Genomic DNA, 20,904 nt, shown 5'->3' on the forward strand with positions numbered 1-20,904 from the left:
CAGAGAAGGCTGTTCCTTTGGTAGGGATAAGGATCTCTGTGAAAAAGAACAGTCCACTTCCTGCCAACCTGGATGGGGACCCACCTTCTACATTCTTTGAGATAGTCAAAAGGAAATATGTCCAACTTGTGGGAAGTAGCATAGTGTGGTGGACTTAAAAATCTAGAGAAATAGATCGTAGTCTGGACTCTATTGCAGCGTTAGCTGCATAACTCTGGACAAGTCACCTCTCTGCTCTAATGCTCAGTTTTCCATTCATAAAATTATCACTCTGCACAGTTAACAGTTTATGCGTCTGTGGCCCTACACTTTTGGGCTTCTCAACTCATCTGTTCCGTCCTATACACAGTTATTAAAGAGTTGACATAGGGAAAGGAGTCTCCCTTTTATTTATTCACACACAGATTCCTCATATCAACTAAGTATAAGAGACAATGTGAGAATCGGGCCTCTTAAAGAGTTGACATAGGGAAAGGAGTCTCCCTTTTATTTATTCACACACAGATTCCTCATATCAACTAAGTATAACTATAAGAGACAATGTGAGAATCGGGCCTCGACATGGATGATGATTGGTGCATAGCTTTGCTGTAAATATAATTTGCTTGTCCACTAGAACTTAACCTAGCAGAGTGGATACCCAAACTTGAAAGAAAAAGAGGATGGTAAAAATGCAGAAGGGATGCAAAAGCCTAAATATTGTCCATGTATCCTATAATCACCCTCATAAAACAGTGCCTCAGTCTTGTCCTAGAAATCGTTCATTATTTTGATCAAGGCTTTAAACTTGCATTTCACTGTTGCCTTGAAGAGACTGGGCTTTTCTTAAAGAAGTTAAGGGAGGCTCAGATTATGACTCTTTCTGGTTCTGATAGCACATGTTTAGATTTTAATGAGATAAGAGATATATGAGGTTTAGTTACCTGGTATGACAGCGAAGACATTAGAGCCAGACTGCTCTCTCACTAGTGACAAATACATCCTAAGACTCTAAACCTGACCCTTTGGCAGGTCTGCTGCTTTGATAGTAAAAGGAAAAGGAACCATTTATTTTTTGCTTTCTTTCTGGTGACGTCTTAGAGTCCTCAACTTTTTCTTGAGATGACAAAATAGTGATAGTGGTAATGATCCTTCACATTTGTGTAACAGTTTACTTACTTTTTCTTATTTATGCTTCATAATTTTCCTCTAATAGCATCAGGAAAGTCAGAGGGGAAACCGATAAGACATGATAGGCCTATGCTCATTAGCTGGCTAGTTGGTGGCAGAGGCCTTTCCCCTTTGGCACACTACTGTTCACTGAAGTAGAAGCAAACTACATTCATCTTTTTGTAGATATGTTATTTTGCTCTTTTTTTTTTTTTTTACCTGAAGACAAAATTTGTTTCATAAATATTATTGATATTGAGCTTTTCTTCTCCATAAGTGAATGTTTACAGTTTATGGTTTAGTAAGAAACCAATCCAAGTTGGTGGTGTTCCCAAATATCATCCTGAAATGGACCAGAAAAAAGAGCTGGGGTCTTTCATTGCATCCTTCCTTATGATGCATTTGGTTCCCTACACATATTGCAATAAATCCTCCCATTCCCAAACCAATGTTCCAAAGGTCCCTCTCTCACTCAAAGGTTTGTTCCCTTAAGTTTTCTGAGCATCTGCTCTGTGCCAGGCACTCTGCTCGGGTCTGTGGGGACCCAGACATGTATAAGGTCTAATCTCCATGCTTAAGGAGACTAGCCTAGTGAGGGAGACAGAAATATAACCCATGAAGACAAATACAAGGAGGACTATATTAACATCAGGAGCAGCAAGCAATTGGGACAGAGCATTAGAAGTAGAGAACAAAGTGGGAAGAAATTGTCCTAAGAGAATGTACCAAGGTCAAGAAGTATGTAATTAGTTTGGAGTTTGGCGACTATTCTGTTCAATGAGAGGTAGGGTGCTTAAAGGGGTGTAGTGAGAGATAAGACTGAAAAGGAAGGCTGGTAGGTTAGGCCCTTGGTAACGTTAAGCCAGGCGAGATGGACCACTGGGATGCTGGTATGTGATGACGGCGGTAACCCTCTCTGTTTCTCCTGCTTCTGTTCAGTTCCTATGATGGGCACCCACATGCCAATGGCTGGAGACATGAATGGACTCAGCCCCACCCAGGCCCTCCCTCCCCCTCTCTCCATGCCATCCACCTCACACTGCACCCCCCCACCTCCGTACCCCACAGATTGCAGCCTTGTCAGGTGAGTCCACAGCATGTGCCCCTGGGGGCCTGTCCTAAGCATCTCTGGGTGGTGGAGGGTGGACACTGTCAAAGTTAATAGCACAGTCGGAAAGAAAGCAAAGCAGCCCAGTGGTTGAAGTTCAGCCACTGTTATCTCTGATCTATGGAGTCATCAGCAGCGTTTAATCAAAGCAAACCACAACAATCAGCATGGGAAAAAGTGAAAATGTGAGTTGATAGGCATATAATTTTTCATGCCTGTTTCCCCCATCTTCACTTGCTCCCTTCCTCCTCCATCACAGTTTTACAGTAAGCTGTGGCCTTCAAATTGGTGCTCAGGGCTGGGGTTCCCAAATGGGCACTCAACTTGCTATCTCGCTCCCTTTCCTGCTCTCTAGGCCTCATAGCTCTCAGCCACCATGGGATCATTATTTTGGAGTTGGATGTCCATAAAAAAGTTTGAATGTTAGTAAAAATGACAGGGACTTTCAAGAACCTGATGGCCTCTTTTGCTTTGTCATATGGGAACTGGGGACATTCCAGGAAAGGGAGTTCAGATAGCCAGAAGAAAGAAAGGCATGAAGTCTGGACAATTCTGTTTCCAACAGAGGCAAGCATCGGTGCCCAAATCTCATGCCTAGTGCCCTGCTTCATGTGCAGAATGATTTTTTTCATTTTTTCATTTGGCTGCTGGAATAATATGTGTTGGTTCCCATGTGATGGATGCAACAGTACTAGCAGTGTCAGAGAGATGGCATGGCTCATCATCCAGCATCTGGCTCTGTGACGGTGGTGGCATCACCGATCTGAGACCAGAGCCGTAAAAAAGTGGGTCTGTATTTTGATGAGGACACCAATCAAAAGGCATGAATGACTTCACAGTATAGTGGCCTACAGTTTTTTCTTAGCCACATAAACCATTCTCTGAAACCCCAGATATAAACAATTGAAGGAGAGATGCTCTTTTCGAAGTGAAGAGCTAGGAGGCAAGAGGGCTGGAAACCTGAGCACTGGACTCCTTCCTTTCACCCCCTGCAATGGCTCCTAAGACACTGATATGGAACCCCTAGAATTCCACCAGTCACCATTTGAAAATCTCTGCTCTGCAGACATCTTTAAACAGTTGATTTTAATTTTATAGACCTAAAGTTCGTGTCCCTAATCATCCCCAGACCTCCAATCCAAGGCCTCACATATATTTTATCTGCCCCTAATCTCTTATGTAGGGCATCCCAGGGCAAAATGTTGGGTTTTCCTTTATCTTGCCAATGCAGTTGGGGTGAACTTTCTTTTTCTGTTTCCTCCTTCCTCTTCCCTCCTCCCTCTGCAGTTTCTTAGCGAGGTTGGGCTGTTCATCATGTCTGGACTATTTCACGACCCAGGGGCTGACCACCATCTATCAGATTGAGCATTACTCCATGGATGTAAGTAACCGTTAGACTTTTCTCTTGAGTTTTATTCCTTAAATTCCTCCCTCTGGTGACATTCACCTTGTAGTTGAATCCCCTCTGTTTTTTGTCCTACCCCCAGTCCTCAGTTTTGCTGGGACCCATAACCATATTTGAAAGCTTCCCAGGCCTCCGCCACTACATATGAGGAGCTCAGGATCAGTGGTCCTCAGCTTCTCTGATCAGTCAGCAGTTGTCTACTGTGTGCATACTATATGCAGAGTGGGAGTGAGATCCGATTCCCACCTTCAAGGAATGTATGATCGCTAAAGAATTCAGAGGACTTTTTGGTTGTTCTCATTAATTGGTGTAAGACCCCAGGGAGGATAGCAGGGATCAGGTGATGTTATTCTCACTTTAAAACATAGAGAGATGACACTATGGTCATTTGCCATGATGGGTTGATGACAGAACCAGGAAGAGAACCCTGAGATGTAAGCTTCCAGTCTTTAACTCTATTGATTTGGCCTTTTCTGCCTTTCTTTAAAATAGGATGTCACAGAGGATTGAGCTGTGCCTCTCGATTAGAACCATATGTTTATTCATGGTCAATTCTACCAGAATAGGGCCCAGCCATCCCTGATCACTGGGAAAGATCACTGGTGATGGGTTCAAGTCCCAACTATGCTTCTTAGTGGTGATGAGAACTTGGGGTTATCACTTTGCCTCTCTGGGCCTCAGTTAATCAAATTACATTCAAAATCGTTGCCTTCTGGCTCTGATAGTCTTGGAATCAAGCTGGATAGGAGGGGACATTTTCTTGCTTCCTACAGCACTTCTTGAACTACTGTTCACGTGGGCGGGAGCTCATTTTGTTCTGGTTTTTACGACAATCTGGTTTTCCTCCCAGGCTGCTCTTCATGCTGCTCTCTTTGGGGTTCACTATCCTCCTTTCTAGCTTCCAGAGGGCCCTTTGGGCTGGTGGAAGGAGATACTCTCTGTCTCTGCTGCCGCTTCTGTAGTTGGGACCTCTTTTTGCCCCCCACCCCCCCTTGAGCACCGATGCTAGAGATGTCCCTGCAAGCGTGAGAACACCTCTGCCCTTTGGTGACAAGTATATGCTGTGCTGCCCCTATGCCCGCCCCTCTCCACTCCCTCAATCACCCCTGGCTGCTGCTCCCTAATGGAAGAAATTTTAAGTAAAAGCTATGGAGAAAGCTTTAGGAGTACATTCCGACAAGTTTCAGAGAACTTTACAATGATAGCCATCCATTGAAGGCAGTTTGACACCAGACAGTGTGTGGCCCTGTGTCTGAGAGCCTTACATGATGGAACAGGAAATTTGTCCCTTCCCTATATTTTTAAAGTTTTACCTTCAACTGGCTCACTGTCCCCACTGGGGAGTATGTCAGGATGCCCCTTTGGCTGCTAGGATCTGCTGATGCTCTCCACAAATCTATCTCTGCTGGTGTTGGCTAGGTCCTGGGCCAGGCTCTGGGCCACAGCTTTCTTACCTGTCAGTATAAGTTAAAATCTATCCAGAGAGTAATGCAGATTAATGGAGCCTAGTGTACAGAGAGTTTTGGACTTACTGGGAGTTTCAGAAGCATGAAGAGCTATGCTCACTTATCTATTTGTGGAATAACTTCTTTATAATATATTCTTCTGCTAGAATAGGAAATTGGAGTACCCACACTGCACATTTCCAAATTAGGAAATATTGGGAGGCTATCTAATTTCCACATCCTCACTTCAGCTTCTTCCTGCTCATCACTGGAAATAGACACCTCCTTTTCTTCTTGTCTCTCAACACCAGTCTCAGTTACTTCACATACCTCCCTGGAAAAGGAATATGGTTAAAGTTTGGAGTTGTTATAAGTATTCCCTCTAAGATGCAAGGATGGGTTAATCATGGTATAACATAGTAATAATTCAGATGATTAAGATTTACATAGTGTGCTTTATAATTTGCAAAATACTTTCATATCCACATTTGCATATGAGTCCACAGTATGTGTTGACCTAAAAAGGAATTGTATCCCATTTTACCAATGAGGAAACTGAGGCCAGTAGAAAATAAGTGACTTAATGAAGGTCTAGAGCCAGTCAGTGACAGAATAAGAACTTCTGTCAAGGTCTTCTGACTCTAAGCACAATGTTTTTTCTACCTACCATACTGCTCCATAAAAAACGCGAGCCAACACTAAAACAAGCTAATGAGGAGCTAGTGCAGGTAAACAGAGATGCTACCACAGTTAGTTTAGATCAACCATCTTCGTAATGCCTTCTACCCCCAACCACAGAACATGGACACGTACTCTGTATTTTGATACCCTGATTTATCCAAACACCAAGAGACCTTTTGACCATTAGGGCAGTTTTAGGCTCAGAGGCGGTCCTGAATCCACAGTTCATTCACTTAATTGTGTAACTTTAGAATTATCAACCTCTCTGACCTTCAGCTTTTCTGTCTATAAAATAGGTGGAATAATATCTACCACTAATCTTAGCATTAAATGAGATCATGAATAAAAAATAATTAGTTCAACCCCTGGCATGTCGAAAGTGTTCAATATCTGTTAGTAATCTTTTGTTCCCATCTCCTCATTTGAGAACTGGTGGCATTCCATAAATATCTTTCTTCCAGTGATTAGAGCGAGGTAGATTTGAGAGTTGGAAGTTTCCTTTACCTGATGTTTTTGTTTGGGGATTTGTGTTCTCTGATCTAAATATTACCTCTATTTTACCACTGAAGAAACTGAGACCAATAGAGAATAAGTAAAAGGCTACCTACAAGAAGAGATGGCACCTCAAGCCTGTATATCTATGCTTGGTTACATATATGCCAAAGATTAATAAAGAGCTAATTTTATTTTCCAATTTAGAGTTCAGTAAACGCTGGTCAGTTAAAGCCGAGCATTGGGGAATGACAGAATGGTGTGGACTAAATGTCAGTTTGTCTCTTTGTCTTCATTCTTCCTGATTTGCTTCCCTATTGCACAGGATTTGGCAAGTCTAAAAATCCCTGAGCAATTCCGACATGCCATCTGGAAAGGCATCCTGGACCACCGGCAGCTCCACGACTTCTCGTCCCCTCCCCATCTCCTGCGGACCCCAAGTGGTGCCTCCACAGTCAGTGTGGGCTCCAGTGAGACCCGGGGCGAGCGTGTAATTGACGCTGTGCGCTTCACCCTTCGCCAGACCATCTCCTTCCCACCCCGCGATGAGTGGAATGACTTCAACTTTGACATGGATGCTCGTCGCAACAAGCAACAGCGCATCAAAGAGGAAGGGGAGTGAGATGAACGTTGCGGTTCAAGCTCTTTCCGTCTTCCCACCCGCTAACCCCACTACAAGGCACCACTGTTTGACCAGCCAAGCATTCTTCCTAGCTCCTCTCCTTCCTCTTTTCAGTCAGGTTTCTTAAGGGAAGGAGAAGGAAGAGGCTACTTTTTACCTAATGTGCAACCTGGCATCTGATTCTGATTCTGGCTTTAAGCCTTCAGATCTCTTGCTTGCAGGACTGAAATTGTCATGGCTAGGTAGAAGGGAGCAAAACAGCAGTGGGTGTGTCCTTAAGCTGCAGAGGTCTCTCCTTGACTTTTATAAAGCATTTTCACCCTTATAGTCTAAGACTATATATATAAATATATAAATATACAGTATATATTTTTGGGTGGGGGGCATTGAGTATTGTTTAAAATGTAATTTAAAGGAAAAAAATTGAGTTGCACTTATTGCCTTTTTTTTTTTTTTACTTTTTGGATGGCTTATCTGTACCCTGTCTCTCAAGGCCAGCCATGTATGGATGTATGGTAATAGGTATCTAGATCTTGATAGGACATGTGAGTGACAGTGACATGTAGGTGCCTTCAGTTCTTTTGATGCTAAACACATGCCACAGCAAACCTTTGGTTAGATCTGCTTGTTATTATGTGGGTGAGACTGTATACATATGTACACGATTCTCTATGTTGGTATATTTTATGTTACTGATATCCCTACTACTAATAGTGGTTGCCTTTGGGGTGATTTAGTTCAAGTACAAGAAAAAGTTCATATTCACACTATCACTCACCATAGGAAAGGAAATATTCTCTCTTGCTTTTGGTTGGGATTGGGGAATGTGAGTCATGGCTAAAATTCTTAAAAAGTCACGGAAGCCAGTTAAATAACACCTGGTATCACGTGTCTGGGTATTTCAGCAATCTCCTCAAATTTAATGCCAGACACCTTAACTCTCAGTATTTATTGGCAAAGCATTAGCTGCCAGTACAAACGCCTGTAAACCAAATTTCACTACTAGATTGATTAACTCAATTACACATTTGCTACCCTTGTTAGAATTCAGGTTGATTTGATTGGGATGAATGCCATCTGTCTAGTTCTTGATATAAAGCTTTAATGTCTATTAAGAATATCCAGGAAAAACAGGAATCATACAGAGTTATTGAATATACACTAAACAGTAAGAGATATCAGTGAGCCATGAATTGAAATACTTGGAGGACTTTTTGAAACATAAATAGTATTATTTGGTAAGTGTTTCTTCTAATGACCCTCACGTTCTATAAAATTCTGCATATAGAGGCTTGTTGTTCTTTCTCTCTTCAAGGTTTAAAATAGGAGCAGTGATTTGGAAAATATAAAATTATGAGATCAGTTTTCCTAAAGCATCAGTTGTATCACCATATCACTTTTCTTTTTGAACAATAATAGTTTCACTTTGTTGGAAAGTAACTGTGAGAACCCAGTTTCCCGTCCATCTGTCTTCTGGACTGTGCATACACATAAAAATGTCCTGACAGATCAGAGGATAAGCCTTCCATTGGAGATGTTGCCTGAACCACATCAGCAAAGAGTTGTCTTCAGACTCTGAAAAAACGTGTAAATGGAGATATTGCTGTACATCTTTTAGAAACATACTTTGTAGCAAATACTTTTTTCCAAACTATAAAACAAGTATTTTGTATATATGCTAATGAGCTCTAAAAGCCTGCCATGCCTTCTGGTAAAGGGCTATCATTGCACATAAGCTTCCATTTTTATTTTAAAGTGCGAAAGGACTAATGTGGCTTAAAAATATATATGAGTTTCATCTGAAAAGTGTATATATGTTTTGCGTGTGAACGTGCATACTTTGTGTTTCACTATCTTTTTCTTCTTGGGATACCGGGTTTTCCAGAACCACAGTTGAAACTTTTTTTGTTATTACTATTGTTTTTATATTTTCCTGGAAACACCATTTAGTAAGACTACAATGTCAAATTTTAAAATGCCATTACTGTAAGATGGGGGGAAGGGAAAAATTGTTTTTTATTTTTTTTTTTAGTTTTATATGTTAAAGAGAGTGAGTCCTTGATTTCAAAGTTTTATTTTGCATAAATGGTAATAAGCACTGTTAACATGTGGAACAAGCATGCAGGTTTGAAAACCTATTAACAGGAAGAATGAAAGCCATGCCTTGGCAATGCTAGGAGGGCAAATGGCTTCCTGGACTATCATGAGTGTTTGAATAAACCTAGGACATCTTCTGAGCTATTTCAGCACTCTTCAGGTGGCACTAAGGACTCAGAAATTCCTTCACTGTATATCATGGGTTTGGCATGAGCCAAAGCGAGGCACAACTACTGGCCTCACATCCTGGTGGCAACTTACGTTTTTTGAGTGTATGAGTAGCTAGCATGAGGGGAGAAAGAATGTTAAGACAGAGGGGGCGTGGGCTTAATGGAGTTCTTGTGGCCTCAGTTCAGTACAGTTAGCTGAAGAATGGATAGATTTTTGTTTGGAGTTGATTAGAAATGGAAATGGAGACTAGAACTTACTTCATTAAATCCATTTACCTTTTGTTTTCTTGATATTCACCTAAAGTATAGTATGCAGGATGTTGAATGTTAAAAGGTTGCATTTTTTTAATTATTTTTATAATTGTAAAAAATTAAGTCAATGCCAAATGTTTTATATGCTTTATTAATGTTTTTGAAAAGTTTTTCTTATAGACGTGATGCTTTTTTTTTTTTTTTAAGCTTCAGTTGCTTGTCTTTTGGTATTTTGGGTAATGGGCTTTTGGTGAGCCAGAGGCAAATCCACAAGCCACTTATGTTTGCCAGGACATGCAATAAAATTAAAAAATAAATAAAAATGCATTGAGAAATGGTGTTGGGTGTGTGTGTGTGTTTGTCTGTCTGCCTGCCTGTCTATCCTATGACCTTATTTTTACTGAGATAGAGGAAAAAATACTGAAACATTAGAGAGATTCAAATATTGATACTTCTAATCCCAAAACAAAAAATCATTATTTTCTTATTTTAGCCAATCTAAAGACCAGGAATATATACCTCATTTAGTACACAAGATGCTCGCAGATTTAATATGTTATTTGATTGAGGTCAGAATGAGTTTGCTTTGGAACAGGGACTAGACTGCAGATATTCCTAATGTCTAATTTAGTGACCTTCCCATGGTGCTCAGCAATGACCTCCTCAGGACTGCGGGCTGGAATGCAGATTACCCTGATTTTATGTGGGAACAGCATTGCAGATGGTGGGCTATGGCATGTTCCCCTTTAAACTCAGTGTTAAATATCACCTTTCAATTAAATATATTGATTCAGCAAATGAAATATCTTCTATCAAAATGGTTTAATGATTTTTTTTTTAAAGAAGTAAGTTTGTTCTTTTATGGACTGACATTAGATGGCATGAAAACAATTTAGTACCTTAGATTTATAAATAACTTTACAGAATAACATATATATAGTATTTACATATATTAATGTGTTTTCCTATTAATAGTTGTAATCACATGATGAAAAAATGCATTCCTATTGGCAAGGCACTTTCAGCTTAAATTAAGGGAACTAAAAGATTCCAGTTCTTATTCCTTAAAATTTAGGTGTTAGATCCCTCAAAATGACATGATTGATACAATGGCTGCCAGAAAAAGAAAAAGCAGTGAAAATGGTTAATATACTATTATTAAAATGGTTGATATACTATTAAGGCACTTTTTTTTTGACATCTTTATTGGAGTATAATTGCTTTACAATGGTGTGTTAGTTTCTGCTTTATAACAAAGTGAATCAGTTATACATATACATATGTTCCCATATCTCTTCCCTCTTGCATCTCCCTCCCTCCCACTGTTAAGGCACTTTGGACTGAATTGTCATTTCTTTCTTTTTTTTGAGCAGTTCTAACCATTTGTATGGATTGGTACTTCATGACTTTTATTCTTTCTTAGAGGTCTTCTGAAGTGCATGGAAACAAAATTTTTTTAACTTTAAGCCTTTTTTTTTAGAGAAGTTTTAGCTTCATAGAAAAATTGAGAGAAAAGTACAGAGACCACAGATGCTTAGCTTCCTCATTATCAAACCTCCCCCTCCAGAGTGCTACATTTGTTACAACTGAGGAACATATGTTGATACATCATTATCACCCAAAGTCCACAGTTTACATTAGGATTCACTCTTGTGTTGTACATTTTATGAGTTTGGACAAATGTATAATGACATGTCCACCATTATGGTATCATAACGAGTAGTTTCACTGCCCTAAAAATCCTGTGTTTCACCTATTTATCCCTCCCTCCCAAAAACCCCTGCCAGCAACTTTTACTCTCTGGCAATTTTTTAAAATTGTCTCCATAATTTTGCCTTTTTAAGAATGTCATATAGCTAGAATCATAGAATACAGTCTTTTCAGGTGGACTTCTTTCACTTAGTAGTACACATACATTTAAATTTCCTCCATGTCTTTATGGCTTAATATTTCTTTATTTTTTTTCAAGCACTGAATAAATAATACTCTATTCTCAGGACATAACCGGTTTATTTGTTCATTTCCTATTGAAAGACATCTTGGTTGCTTCCAAGTTTTGACAATTATGAATGAAGGTGCTATAAACATCTGTGTGCAAGTTTTCATGTGGACATAAATTTTCTACTCCTTTGGATAAACACCAGAGTGTGATTGCTGGATTGTATGATAAGAATATGTTTAAGTTTGTAGGAAACTGCCTAATCGTGTTCCAAAGTTGCTATGCCTTCCTATCAGCAGTGAATGAGACTTCCTGTTGTTCCACATCCTCACCAGCATTTGGTGTTGTTAGTGTTCTGGATTTTGGCCACTTTAAAAGGTGTGTGGTGGTATCTTGATGTTTTAATTTGCACATCCCTAATGACCTAAGTGAAGTATCTTTTCATATGTTTATTCTTCATCTGTATATGCCTTTTGTGAGATGTCTGTTAAGGTCTTTGGCTGATTTTTTCATCAGTCTGTTCTCTCAACTTTGAACTCTTAAAAGTTCTTAAGAATTCCAAAACTACTTTTTAAAAAAAGAATAAAATGTATCTATTGTAATTATCAAAGGGCCTTTATAAATCTAAAGTGCAGTATGGAGAGTTAATTATTTTGTTTATCCATATCTTGAGACATTGTCTCTTTTTATCATTCTAACTTATCAATTAATTCAATGATCAAAGAACCCAAAGACTAAAATTTTAAAAAAGGAAGAATGGTGGAATTGTCCAAAATTATGCTGTCTAATATGGTAACTACTAGACATATATGACTACTAAGAACTTAAAATGTAGCTATTCAAAACTGAAAAGTGCTATAAGTACAGATTGCACATTAGATTTCAGAGATTTAGAATAAAAATAAAGAATATAAAATACTTCACTGATAATTTTGATGCAGATATGTGTTAAAAGATGTTACAGTTTAAATCAAATCTATTACTAAAATTAATTTTACCTCTTTTTATATTGTATGTGCCTACTTAAATTTGGAAAACTTAAATTTATGTAAGTGGCTTTCATTATAGTTTTATTGGACAACTGGCTTAGAAAGATGATGCAGTAAGAAGACTGGAGGGTGATTCAATGAATTTACTATTGTATAATTATCCAGGTTTCCTACTGTGTTGCTCAAAACTTTTGCATCATCTTTCAAGAACGTATAAAATAATATGAGAGCCATTTATCTTTGTAGTCTGCTTTTAGTTTTTTTTTAATAAGAATTCAGATTTTTAAAAAAATTTTCTCCTCATAATGTCCAAGAGATTAAAATTGACAGAGGAAGATGTTTCAAAATTGTTAAATCAGAAGATGACTATAAAGAGTGCAACCTGGGACTCTAGTGATGATGGTGAAATGAATTGTCTAAGTTAAATCTCAGACTGAGCCTTTGTGTGATATCTTCGATGAACTTTCTCAAACAAAAGGCTCAATGGTTGAGCAATATAGTTCTAAGGATGAAAAAGGATATATGATACTCTTATATAGTTAATTATTAAACAGGTGAATTTCATCATGTAAATTTGGGGGACAAGAGCCTGACCATTCTATTTTTCTAAAAGGACATGTGACAGTATTCTTTAGCTCTAATGATTCTTGTCACCAAATTTACCTGATATGCTTCACGAGTGGACAAATACTGAAGGTGGGTATTGATAAATTGGAAGAAACTAGATGATGTAGAAATTTAACTCACTGAATTGATCATTCTAATTGGTGTTTATGAATTTAAAAATAAAAATATTTTGCAATTTTGGAGCAAAGAAAATGGTCATCCTCTCTCAACAAAACCATAAGCCATCAAATGTTACAATTTTTTTAAAGTATTGCAAATAATGATGCAAATACAAGATGAACAATCAGAAGTAATGATAAGCTAGAACATATCAGAGATGTATTTGAAATCAGTATATACAGGATGGTTATTTCCCAGGTTGCAGTGATAGTTCATGAGCAGTTAATTGCATTCAGAGGATATTTCTCATTTTGTGTATACGTACCTCTAATATCATGAAAACAAAGAACAAAATTTTAGGTTTACTATATTTAAATTCTTATTAAAATTTCTGATGATGTTTTCCACTCTTCACTTCTGTATTTCATAAAGTTACTAAAATATTTTAAAAAGAAATTAGATGCAGATGATAATGGATAATGACTTTTTGCTGTTACACTGTTAGTTATTAGAATAACTTAACTAACAATACAGAACACCAAAGACTTACTGTTGATTAAACATGCTTGGATTATCTAAAATTTGCATAGGACTTCTGAGATCCAGGGACTATATTTCTGTGTTTTGGTGCACTGTCCAAAGTTTCTAGAAGGTAACACAGGGATTCTAGTTGGTATACAAGACACTGCTGATAGCAAAATAAAAGTATGAAATGATTGTATGTGTGTGGCGGCGTACACATTGGAGCCTTCCTGACTCGGGAATCTTGAGTCAGGACACCCGTAGACTGGCAGGAGGCAGTATTCACTCTCCCTTCAACAATTCTTTCTCTTTTCATATTCCACAGTCCTCTTACTAGGTAAACTGAACATAGGATACGTCCAGCCTTGAATATAGATTTCCCAGCATCCTCTTTGTAACTATAAAGGCCTTAGTATTTATTATTAGTTTATTATTATTTTTCTGAATTCGAGACTTTTTTTCCAGTGCTTCAGACTCATTCCAAAAATGGTTATGCAGATGTATAGATTTTCATGGAAATACAAAGAGAAAGAGTGGAGAGAACAATGGACCGATGTCTAATGACTGCAGCCCGATGCTTAATTTTCAGCACCACAGTTTCAGCAACTGTAAAATGAGGAGTGTGAACCCCTAACTTGTTACTATTTCAGTAATTTCCTTTAGGAGAGAGCTGAAGGATGGCATAAAACAGCTCTGCCAATATAGATATGAGGTTATAGTTTTAAGACAAATTACAGTGTGAAAACTCAACAAATGTGTGTATAGGTATATATATATATATATATATAATATATGTATAATACATATACTTTTTCAGATAATAGTGGTTCATTAAAGTTGTGCTCTTATTTTTATTATTTTTTTAAAAATTTATTTATTTTTGGCTGCTTTAGAGACAGTGTTGGGTGTGTGCTGAAATTTATGAGATTTGTAACTCCTCACACTAATCCTGAACCTACGTGCTAAGTGAGTGGCAAGTCCTGGCAGGTAAATTTCTCTTTTGCGATTCTGATCAGAATTCTAGGCCTTGGATCTTGGAGGTGCAGCATTTTGTAATTCGAGTAAAATTTAGATACAGCAGGCCAAAAATGAGAAGAAATTTCTAGCAAAGAGAGCTTGGCTTACAGAACAATATATAGTAAATGAAGAATTTTATGGCACTTTAACTCATCTGGCATTTGCTCTATAATTTGGGGAGTACCACAATTTTATCTGTAAAAGAAGTTATGATGATTTTGAATACTGGTTTTATATTCCTAAACTCTAGGTACTGTCTTTTACAAGTTGATCATTCTGCCCTACCATATTTTAGCTAAGTGCGCATTAGCTGTATTCAATTCTTTTTCAACTTACCAATACCTTCCTAATACTACTCTGCTCCATTAATGAGTAAAATTTAGAGAAAGCACTTGAAAGTACTCACTATATCTAGGGTACAGAAAAGCTGGAATTTTAAATGAGAGTGTAAGAAGAAAGAACACAAAGATCAACCCATTGTCAGATTCTGGGCTGTGAAATGAATAGAAATTCTGCTGTATCATTCCACAGGGCCTCCTGCCAAATGCGTTTTGGATATGTTCAGAATGTTTGCTCTCAAGAGTTCTAGAATTACAGTGGCATCAAGGTATATTATATTTGGTATATTATAGCAAATTTTGGTATTCATAAATATCCAACAGGAAGGTTATAAAAGAATGTTCTAGGAAATTCATTTTTGTGAATCTCACCCAGGCAGGAGAAACCAAGCCCTTGGAAAAAGATTTCTAAGTTCAATACTATTCTCAGGCCACTGAGAGGTGTGTGGGTGTGTGGATTTGAGTGCACATGTTTTTTGTTTTTTTCTTTTACTACTTTTAAGATAGGGGCATCTCAGTGTTTTTTTTCCCTTCTTGCCTTTTGCTTCTTCAGAGACCTGGAGGTGTTTTACCTTAAGTGATTTACTGGTAAGCGGCACAAACTTTCAGCAAAATGATGTGAAAGTTGTTTTTGGAACATTCCCATTTCCCTGCCTGTTCCCCTCTCTTCCTTTCTACTGGAGACACCCACATCGTATTCCATTCTCCACTCAAACCTGATGTTCCTAGGCGAGTGGTAATTCCCTCTACAATGGATAGGGCACCAGGGTTATTTGCACATGGCCAGGAGTTCCAAGCCATTCCTAGGAGGTAGTGGCCTGACACTTCATTCCTATTGACCCTCACCCTCAGACTTGTGATACCTTCAAGAGTCACATGCAGGGCAAGGAGTCACGTCTAAGAGTAGTCTCACCCAGGCCCAGAGGAAGGCATCATAGTGTCCCATGGTTGGCTGGTATTCAATCAGGATTTGGCAATCAATGGGTGTTTTTTCTTCTTAGATACTGCCCTTCTTCTTCCCTCTTATAATATCCTATCCATGAGTACAGAACATAGCTTGGCTCCCTCTCCCTTCCACCTTTCATCTCCTTAGCCTCATTACTTCTTGTCCTGGGGTACAATACCACAGTCTTTTCTCATCATCACAGCCTCTGTAACACTTTGACCTCCCTGGATGAGGGTAGCAGGAGTGTGAATGTCTGCCTCTCTCCCCTGATTGTAATGCATTCTTTCCTTCCCTGAGGAAAACACTCCCCTGTCTCTTGGCTGAAAGACTATTTTCTTATGAACCCCGCTCCAGTGATTTCCATGGTACTCTTATGCAATACCAGGCTCTCCTCCTTGTGTTGAATGGGTCGGTGCATTCCTGGTGAGAAAACAGAGGTAGTAAACTCTGTTAAGGTGTGAGAATCTGAAAGGGTAGGCTGAGCTCAACAAAGATCTGCACAGAGGTAGCATGTAGGCTTTGGTGCTATGAAGACTCCCTTTGTGCTTCCTGTCCAAGGGGTTGCTCAGCTTCCCTTGATACTTTCTGATCTGTGCAAGGCACTGTGGGAAATTCATGGTTGAGAAGGACACAGAACTATGATCTTGGAAGTGGAGTCCAAAAAGAATTTAGGAATTGTCTAGTCTAAGTTCCTCATTTTATGGAGTAGGAAACTGTCCAGGCAGGAAATAGGACTGTCCAGCATCTCACAGCAGGGCTGCATCCAACTAGCCAATAACAAGGAAGAACCTTCCCTTCCCACTTTCAGTGTGACACAACCCAGTGTCTACTTCAAAAAGGTCTCTTTCCCATACCACAGCAAGGCCCTTGCTCTTGTTTTTATTCTTTTCGTTTTTCTCTCTCTCAATGGAACATGGCAATTAATAATTTTGGATGCTGCTTACAAGTGGATCTTTCTCTAGCTCTCTATTTGCTTTACTGTTTTCCCACCCCCATGCTTTTGTTTAGCCATAAATACTCCTGACCTGAAGCACTCTCTGTAATTCATATAATAGGGGTATTAGAACCAGTTATGACTTTTATGTTCTCAGGGCTATGCAAATCAGGCCTTGCTGCCTCTGCCACTTGGTTGGCTCTTTTGGGTTGTTTTAATTTGTTTTTGAATGCAAAGACACATTGTGGTGCTTGGATTAAGAATGAACATCTCTGCTTACACAAAATTTCTTTTTTAAGGAAAAAATATGTAGCCAGTTCCATTGCCTATCTAGCAATGGAAAACCTAGATTCTCCTTGACCAGTTTTGGATAACATCTCTCACACTATCAAGAAATTAGTGTTCTGGATTCACTTCATTATAAAGCAGAAACTAACAAACAAACAAACAACAACAACAACAACAAATATATATATATATATAAAAGAAATGTTAGGGGCATAAAGAATGAGGCAGATATATATGTATCCATGTGTAAATTTACAAGAATAACTGTTATGTGAAAAAAGCAAGGTGTAGAAGATTGTGTGTAATATTATGTATGTATGTATGTTATACGTATATACACAGATATATACGTGTAGGCATGTGTATGTATACACACACCCACGTTCACGGACAACCATTAAAGGAGTCCATAAAGAACTGGTAATGGAATTCTCTGGTGGTCCAGTGTTTAGGACTCAGCACTTTCTCTGCCAGGGCCCCGGGCCTGGGTTCAATCTCTAGTTGGGAAACTAAGATCCTACAGGTCAATTGTCATGGCCAAAAAAAGAAAGAAACAAACTGGTAATGGTGTTTGCCTTTGAAAAGGAGTTTGGAGTGGCTGGAAAAGAGCATGGGAGGAGAGAAATATACTTTTCATTGTATATAACTTTGTATCCTAGAATGTTGTACCATGTGCATATATTACCTGTTCAATAATAAATAAGTAGATAGATTAAAAAAAAATCAGTGTTCTGCACTGAAGAGTGTGTACAGGGAATATGTGTTGAACGGAAGGATGAATGACAGCTAGGCTCTGCAGTCTGACCCCTATATTCTCATCTTGACTTCACTACTCATCACCTGGTCACCTTGAAAAAATTATTTAACTTCTCTGCCTGATTTGCCTTATGTGTAAAATGGGGTAGTTGTGATCCCTCATTACTCTGTTAATGCCTGCCAAGTATTTTTTTAAAGCCTAAGTGTGGTGAATTGTCTCTACGTATCAATTTTATTTTATTTTATATTTTCAATGAGAAAACGTCTCTAGCTCTGTCATAGGTGAGTACTGAGCACCTGCCACGTTAAGGCTCCTAGTCTGAATTTCTAAGTTTGGCAGAGGGTTTTCTCTGAGAAGGAGCCTCCACATTTTGGAAGGAAAACACTAGGCTTTTTTTCTCCATTCATGTTCAGAGACATCACATAAATCCCAGTCTGGAATGATGAGGAGATAATAGAGATAGAAATGGGAGGAACTGTACTACACAGAGTAGGGGCAACACAGACAGGAGAGTCCAGAGCCTGGGTTCTGATGGTCCCTCTGCTATGAACTCACAGGAATCCTTGGACAAGACATGGCAGTCTCAGTCATTCCCATCTCTAAGAAAGTAGAGAGCTCTAAGTTTTCTTCTGTCATTAGTATTCTAGACACATATAGTTCTCCATGAGGTAACCCACCATTTGAGAAAGATAACGAGGGCTTGACTACATTCTGACACTACATAGCTAAAATTAAGAGACCATAAAAATTAATACTGTTTAGGGAAAATCCGTGGGAGGTGCTAATGGGAATCGCTGGGATAAAAGCAAAGATTTGTGCAATAGCTATAGGTATTTTCCATGACAATAACCCCTCATACCATGCTTTCGAAGCTGAGACACCCTTTTCTAATCTCTCAGGAAATAGAAGAGACAAGGTCAACACAAGCGAAAAGAAGTGGCAATAGAAGTGTTCTAGATTATTCATACACATACAGAAATACTACCAAGAAAAGCAAAGCTAAAGAAAATCTGGTAAAACGCCTTATGATTTAGATTGAATGCAAAAATAAGTATTAAATCTTTCTATTTTTCACATACATTAATACAAACTTTTCTAAGAAATTTCATATAAATGATCTCTTTTGACTTCCACAATCCTGCAAAATAGGCAGAGTGAATATTATCAGCTATAGTTTACGTTTGAGAAAGCTGAGCTTCTGAGAAGTTATACGTATGCCCAAGTTCACAAAGCTAGTTTGTAGTAGAATCAGAGGTCACAGCAAGTCTTTCCATCCTAGTTCAAAGCTTTTTTCCATATCTCTAAATAAGCAAGTGATTTTTCAGTGGGTCACTCCCCTTGGGCTTAACACCTACAGATCCAGGAAGCTGATGAATCCTAATATAGTAGTCACTCAATAACTTTGTAGAATGAACAAACAATCCTTGAATCTTCATACTCTGTGTATTGCTATGCTATTCTCTCCAACAGAATGTCTTGAGCCCTCCCTCACCTATCTCAACCTACATCTTCAGGGCTAACTATCTTTCAAGTATTAAATCAAGCATCACCTACCCAACAAGGTTTCCTTGATTATCCATCATGGAAATGACTCTATAGCACTTAGTTGCATTCCTGTGTCCATGATACAGTATGGAGGACTTCTGCTATTCAGTTTGATTTTTCTTTTTTTTTTTTTTTGGCCGGGGGTTGTTTCTGAACGCTAAAACAGCATTTTACTTGTTGTGATGTAGAACATAAACAATACTTCCCTTACCCTCTGGGGGAAAAAATGAAAAAGAAAAAAGAAAACAAAGCAAATGAGTATATTTCCAAATACACTACCTATCAGTCAAAAATGCCTTTTGAAAAATCCAGGTACTTTTTTTTTTTAATAGCCTTATATGTTTTTATTTTTTTTAACATCTTTATTGGAGTATAACTGCTTTACAATGGCATGTTAGTTTCTGCTGTATAACAAAGTGAATCAGCTATACATATACATATATCCCCATATTTCCTCTCTCTTGCATCTCCCACCCACACTACCTATCCCACCCCTCTAGGTGGTCACAAAGCACCAAGCTGATCTCCCTGTGCTATGCGGCTGTTTCCCACTAGCTATCTATTTTACATTTGGTAGTGTATATATGTCAATGCTACTCTTTCACTTCACCTCATATTACCCTTCCCCCTCCCCGTGTCCTCAGGTCCATTCTCTACTTCTGTGTCTTTATTCCTTTCCTGCCCTTAGGTTCAAGAGAACCTTTTTTTTTTTTTTTTTTAGATTCCATACATATGTGTTAGCATATGAAATTTTTTCCTCTTTCTGACTTGCTTCAATCTGTATGACAAACTCTAGATCCATCCACTTCACTCCAAATAACTCAGTTTCATTTCTTTTTATGGCTGAGTAATATTCCATTGTATATATGTGCCACATCTTCTTTATCCATTCACCTGTCAATAGACACTTAGGTTGCTTTCATGTCCTGGCTATTGTAAATAGTGCTGCAATGAACATTGTGGTACATGACTCTTTTTGAATTATGGTTTTCTCTTGGTATATGTCCCATAGTGGAATTGCTGGGACGTATGGTAGTTCTATTTTTAGTTTTTTTAAGGAACCTCCGTGCTGTTCTCCATAGTGGCTGTATCAATTTACATTCCCACCAACAGTGCAAGAGGGTTCCCTTTTTTCCACACCCTCCCCAGCATTTATCGTTTGTCGACTTTTTGACGATGGCCATTCTGACTGGTGTGGGGTGATACCTCATTGGAGTTTTGATTTGCATTTCTCTAATGATTAGTGATGTTGAGCATCCTTTCATGTGTTTGTTGGCAATCTGTGTATCTCCTTTGGAGAAATGTCTATTTAGGTCTTCTGCCCATTTTTGGATAGGGTTGTTTCTTTTTTTGATATTGAACTGCTTGTATATTTTGGAGATTAATCCTTTGTCAGTTGCTTCATTTGCAAATATTTTCTCCCATTCTGAAGGTTGTCTTTTCATCTGGTTTATGGTTTCCTTTGCTGTGCAAAAGCTTTTA

The 20,904-nt window shown here is 38.5% G+C and overlaps 1 protein-coding gene across 17 annotated transcripts in view; it reads left to right on the plus strand.

Moving 5' to 3' along the window:
- Positions 1-9,755, plus strand: part of TP63 (tumor protein p63) — a 235,575-nt gene extending 225,820 nt beyond the window's left edge. For all 17 annotated transcript variants that reach the window (XM_028492229.2, XM_028492233.2, XM_028492250.2 and 14 more), the window contains 3 exons: positions 2,089-2,233; positions 3,545-3,638; positions 6,606-9,755. In XM_028492229.2, the coding sequence (XP_028348030.1) occupies positions 2,089-2,233; positions 3,545-3,638; positions 6,606-6,902 (536 nt within the window). In that variant the 3' untranslated portion in view covers positions 6,903-9,755. The remainder of the gene's footprint in view (positions 1-2,088; positions 2,234-3,544; positions 3,639-6,605) is intronic.
- The last annotated feature ends 11,149 nt before the right edge of the window (positions 9,756-20,904 follow it).

Source organism: Physeter macrocephalus, chromosome 1 (genome assembly GCF_002837175.3).
Source record: "Physeter macrocephalus isolate SW-GA chromosome 1, ASM283717v5, whole genome shotgun sequence".
In the NCBI taxonomy this organism is placed as follows: domain Eukaryota; kingdom Metazoa; phylum Chordata; class Mammalia; order Artiodactyla; family Physeteridae; genus Physeter; species Physeter macrocephalus.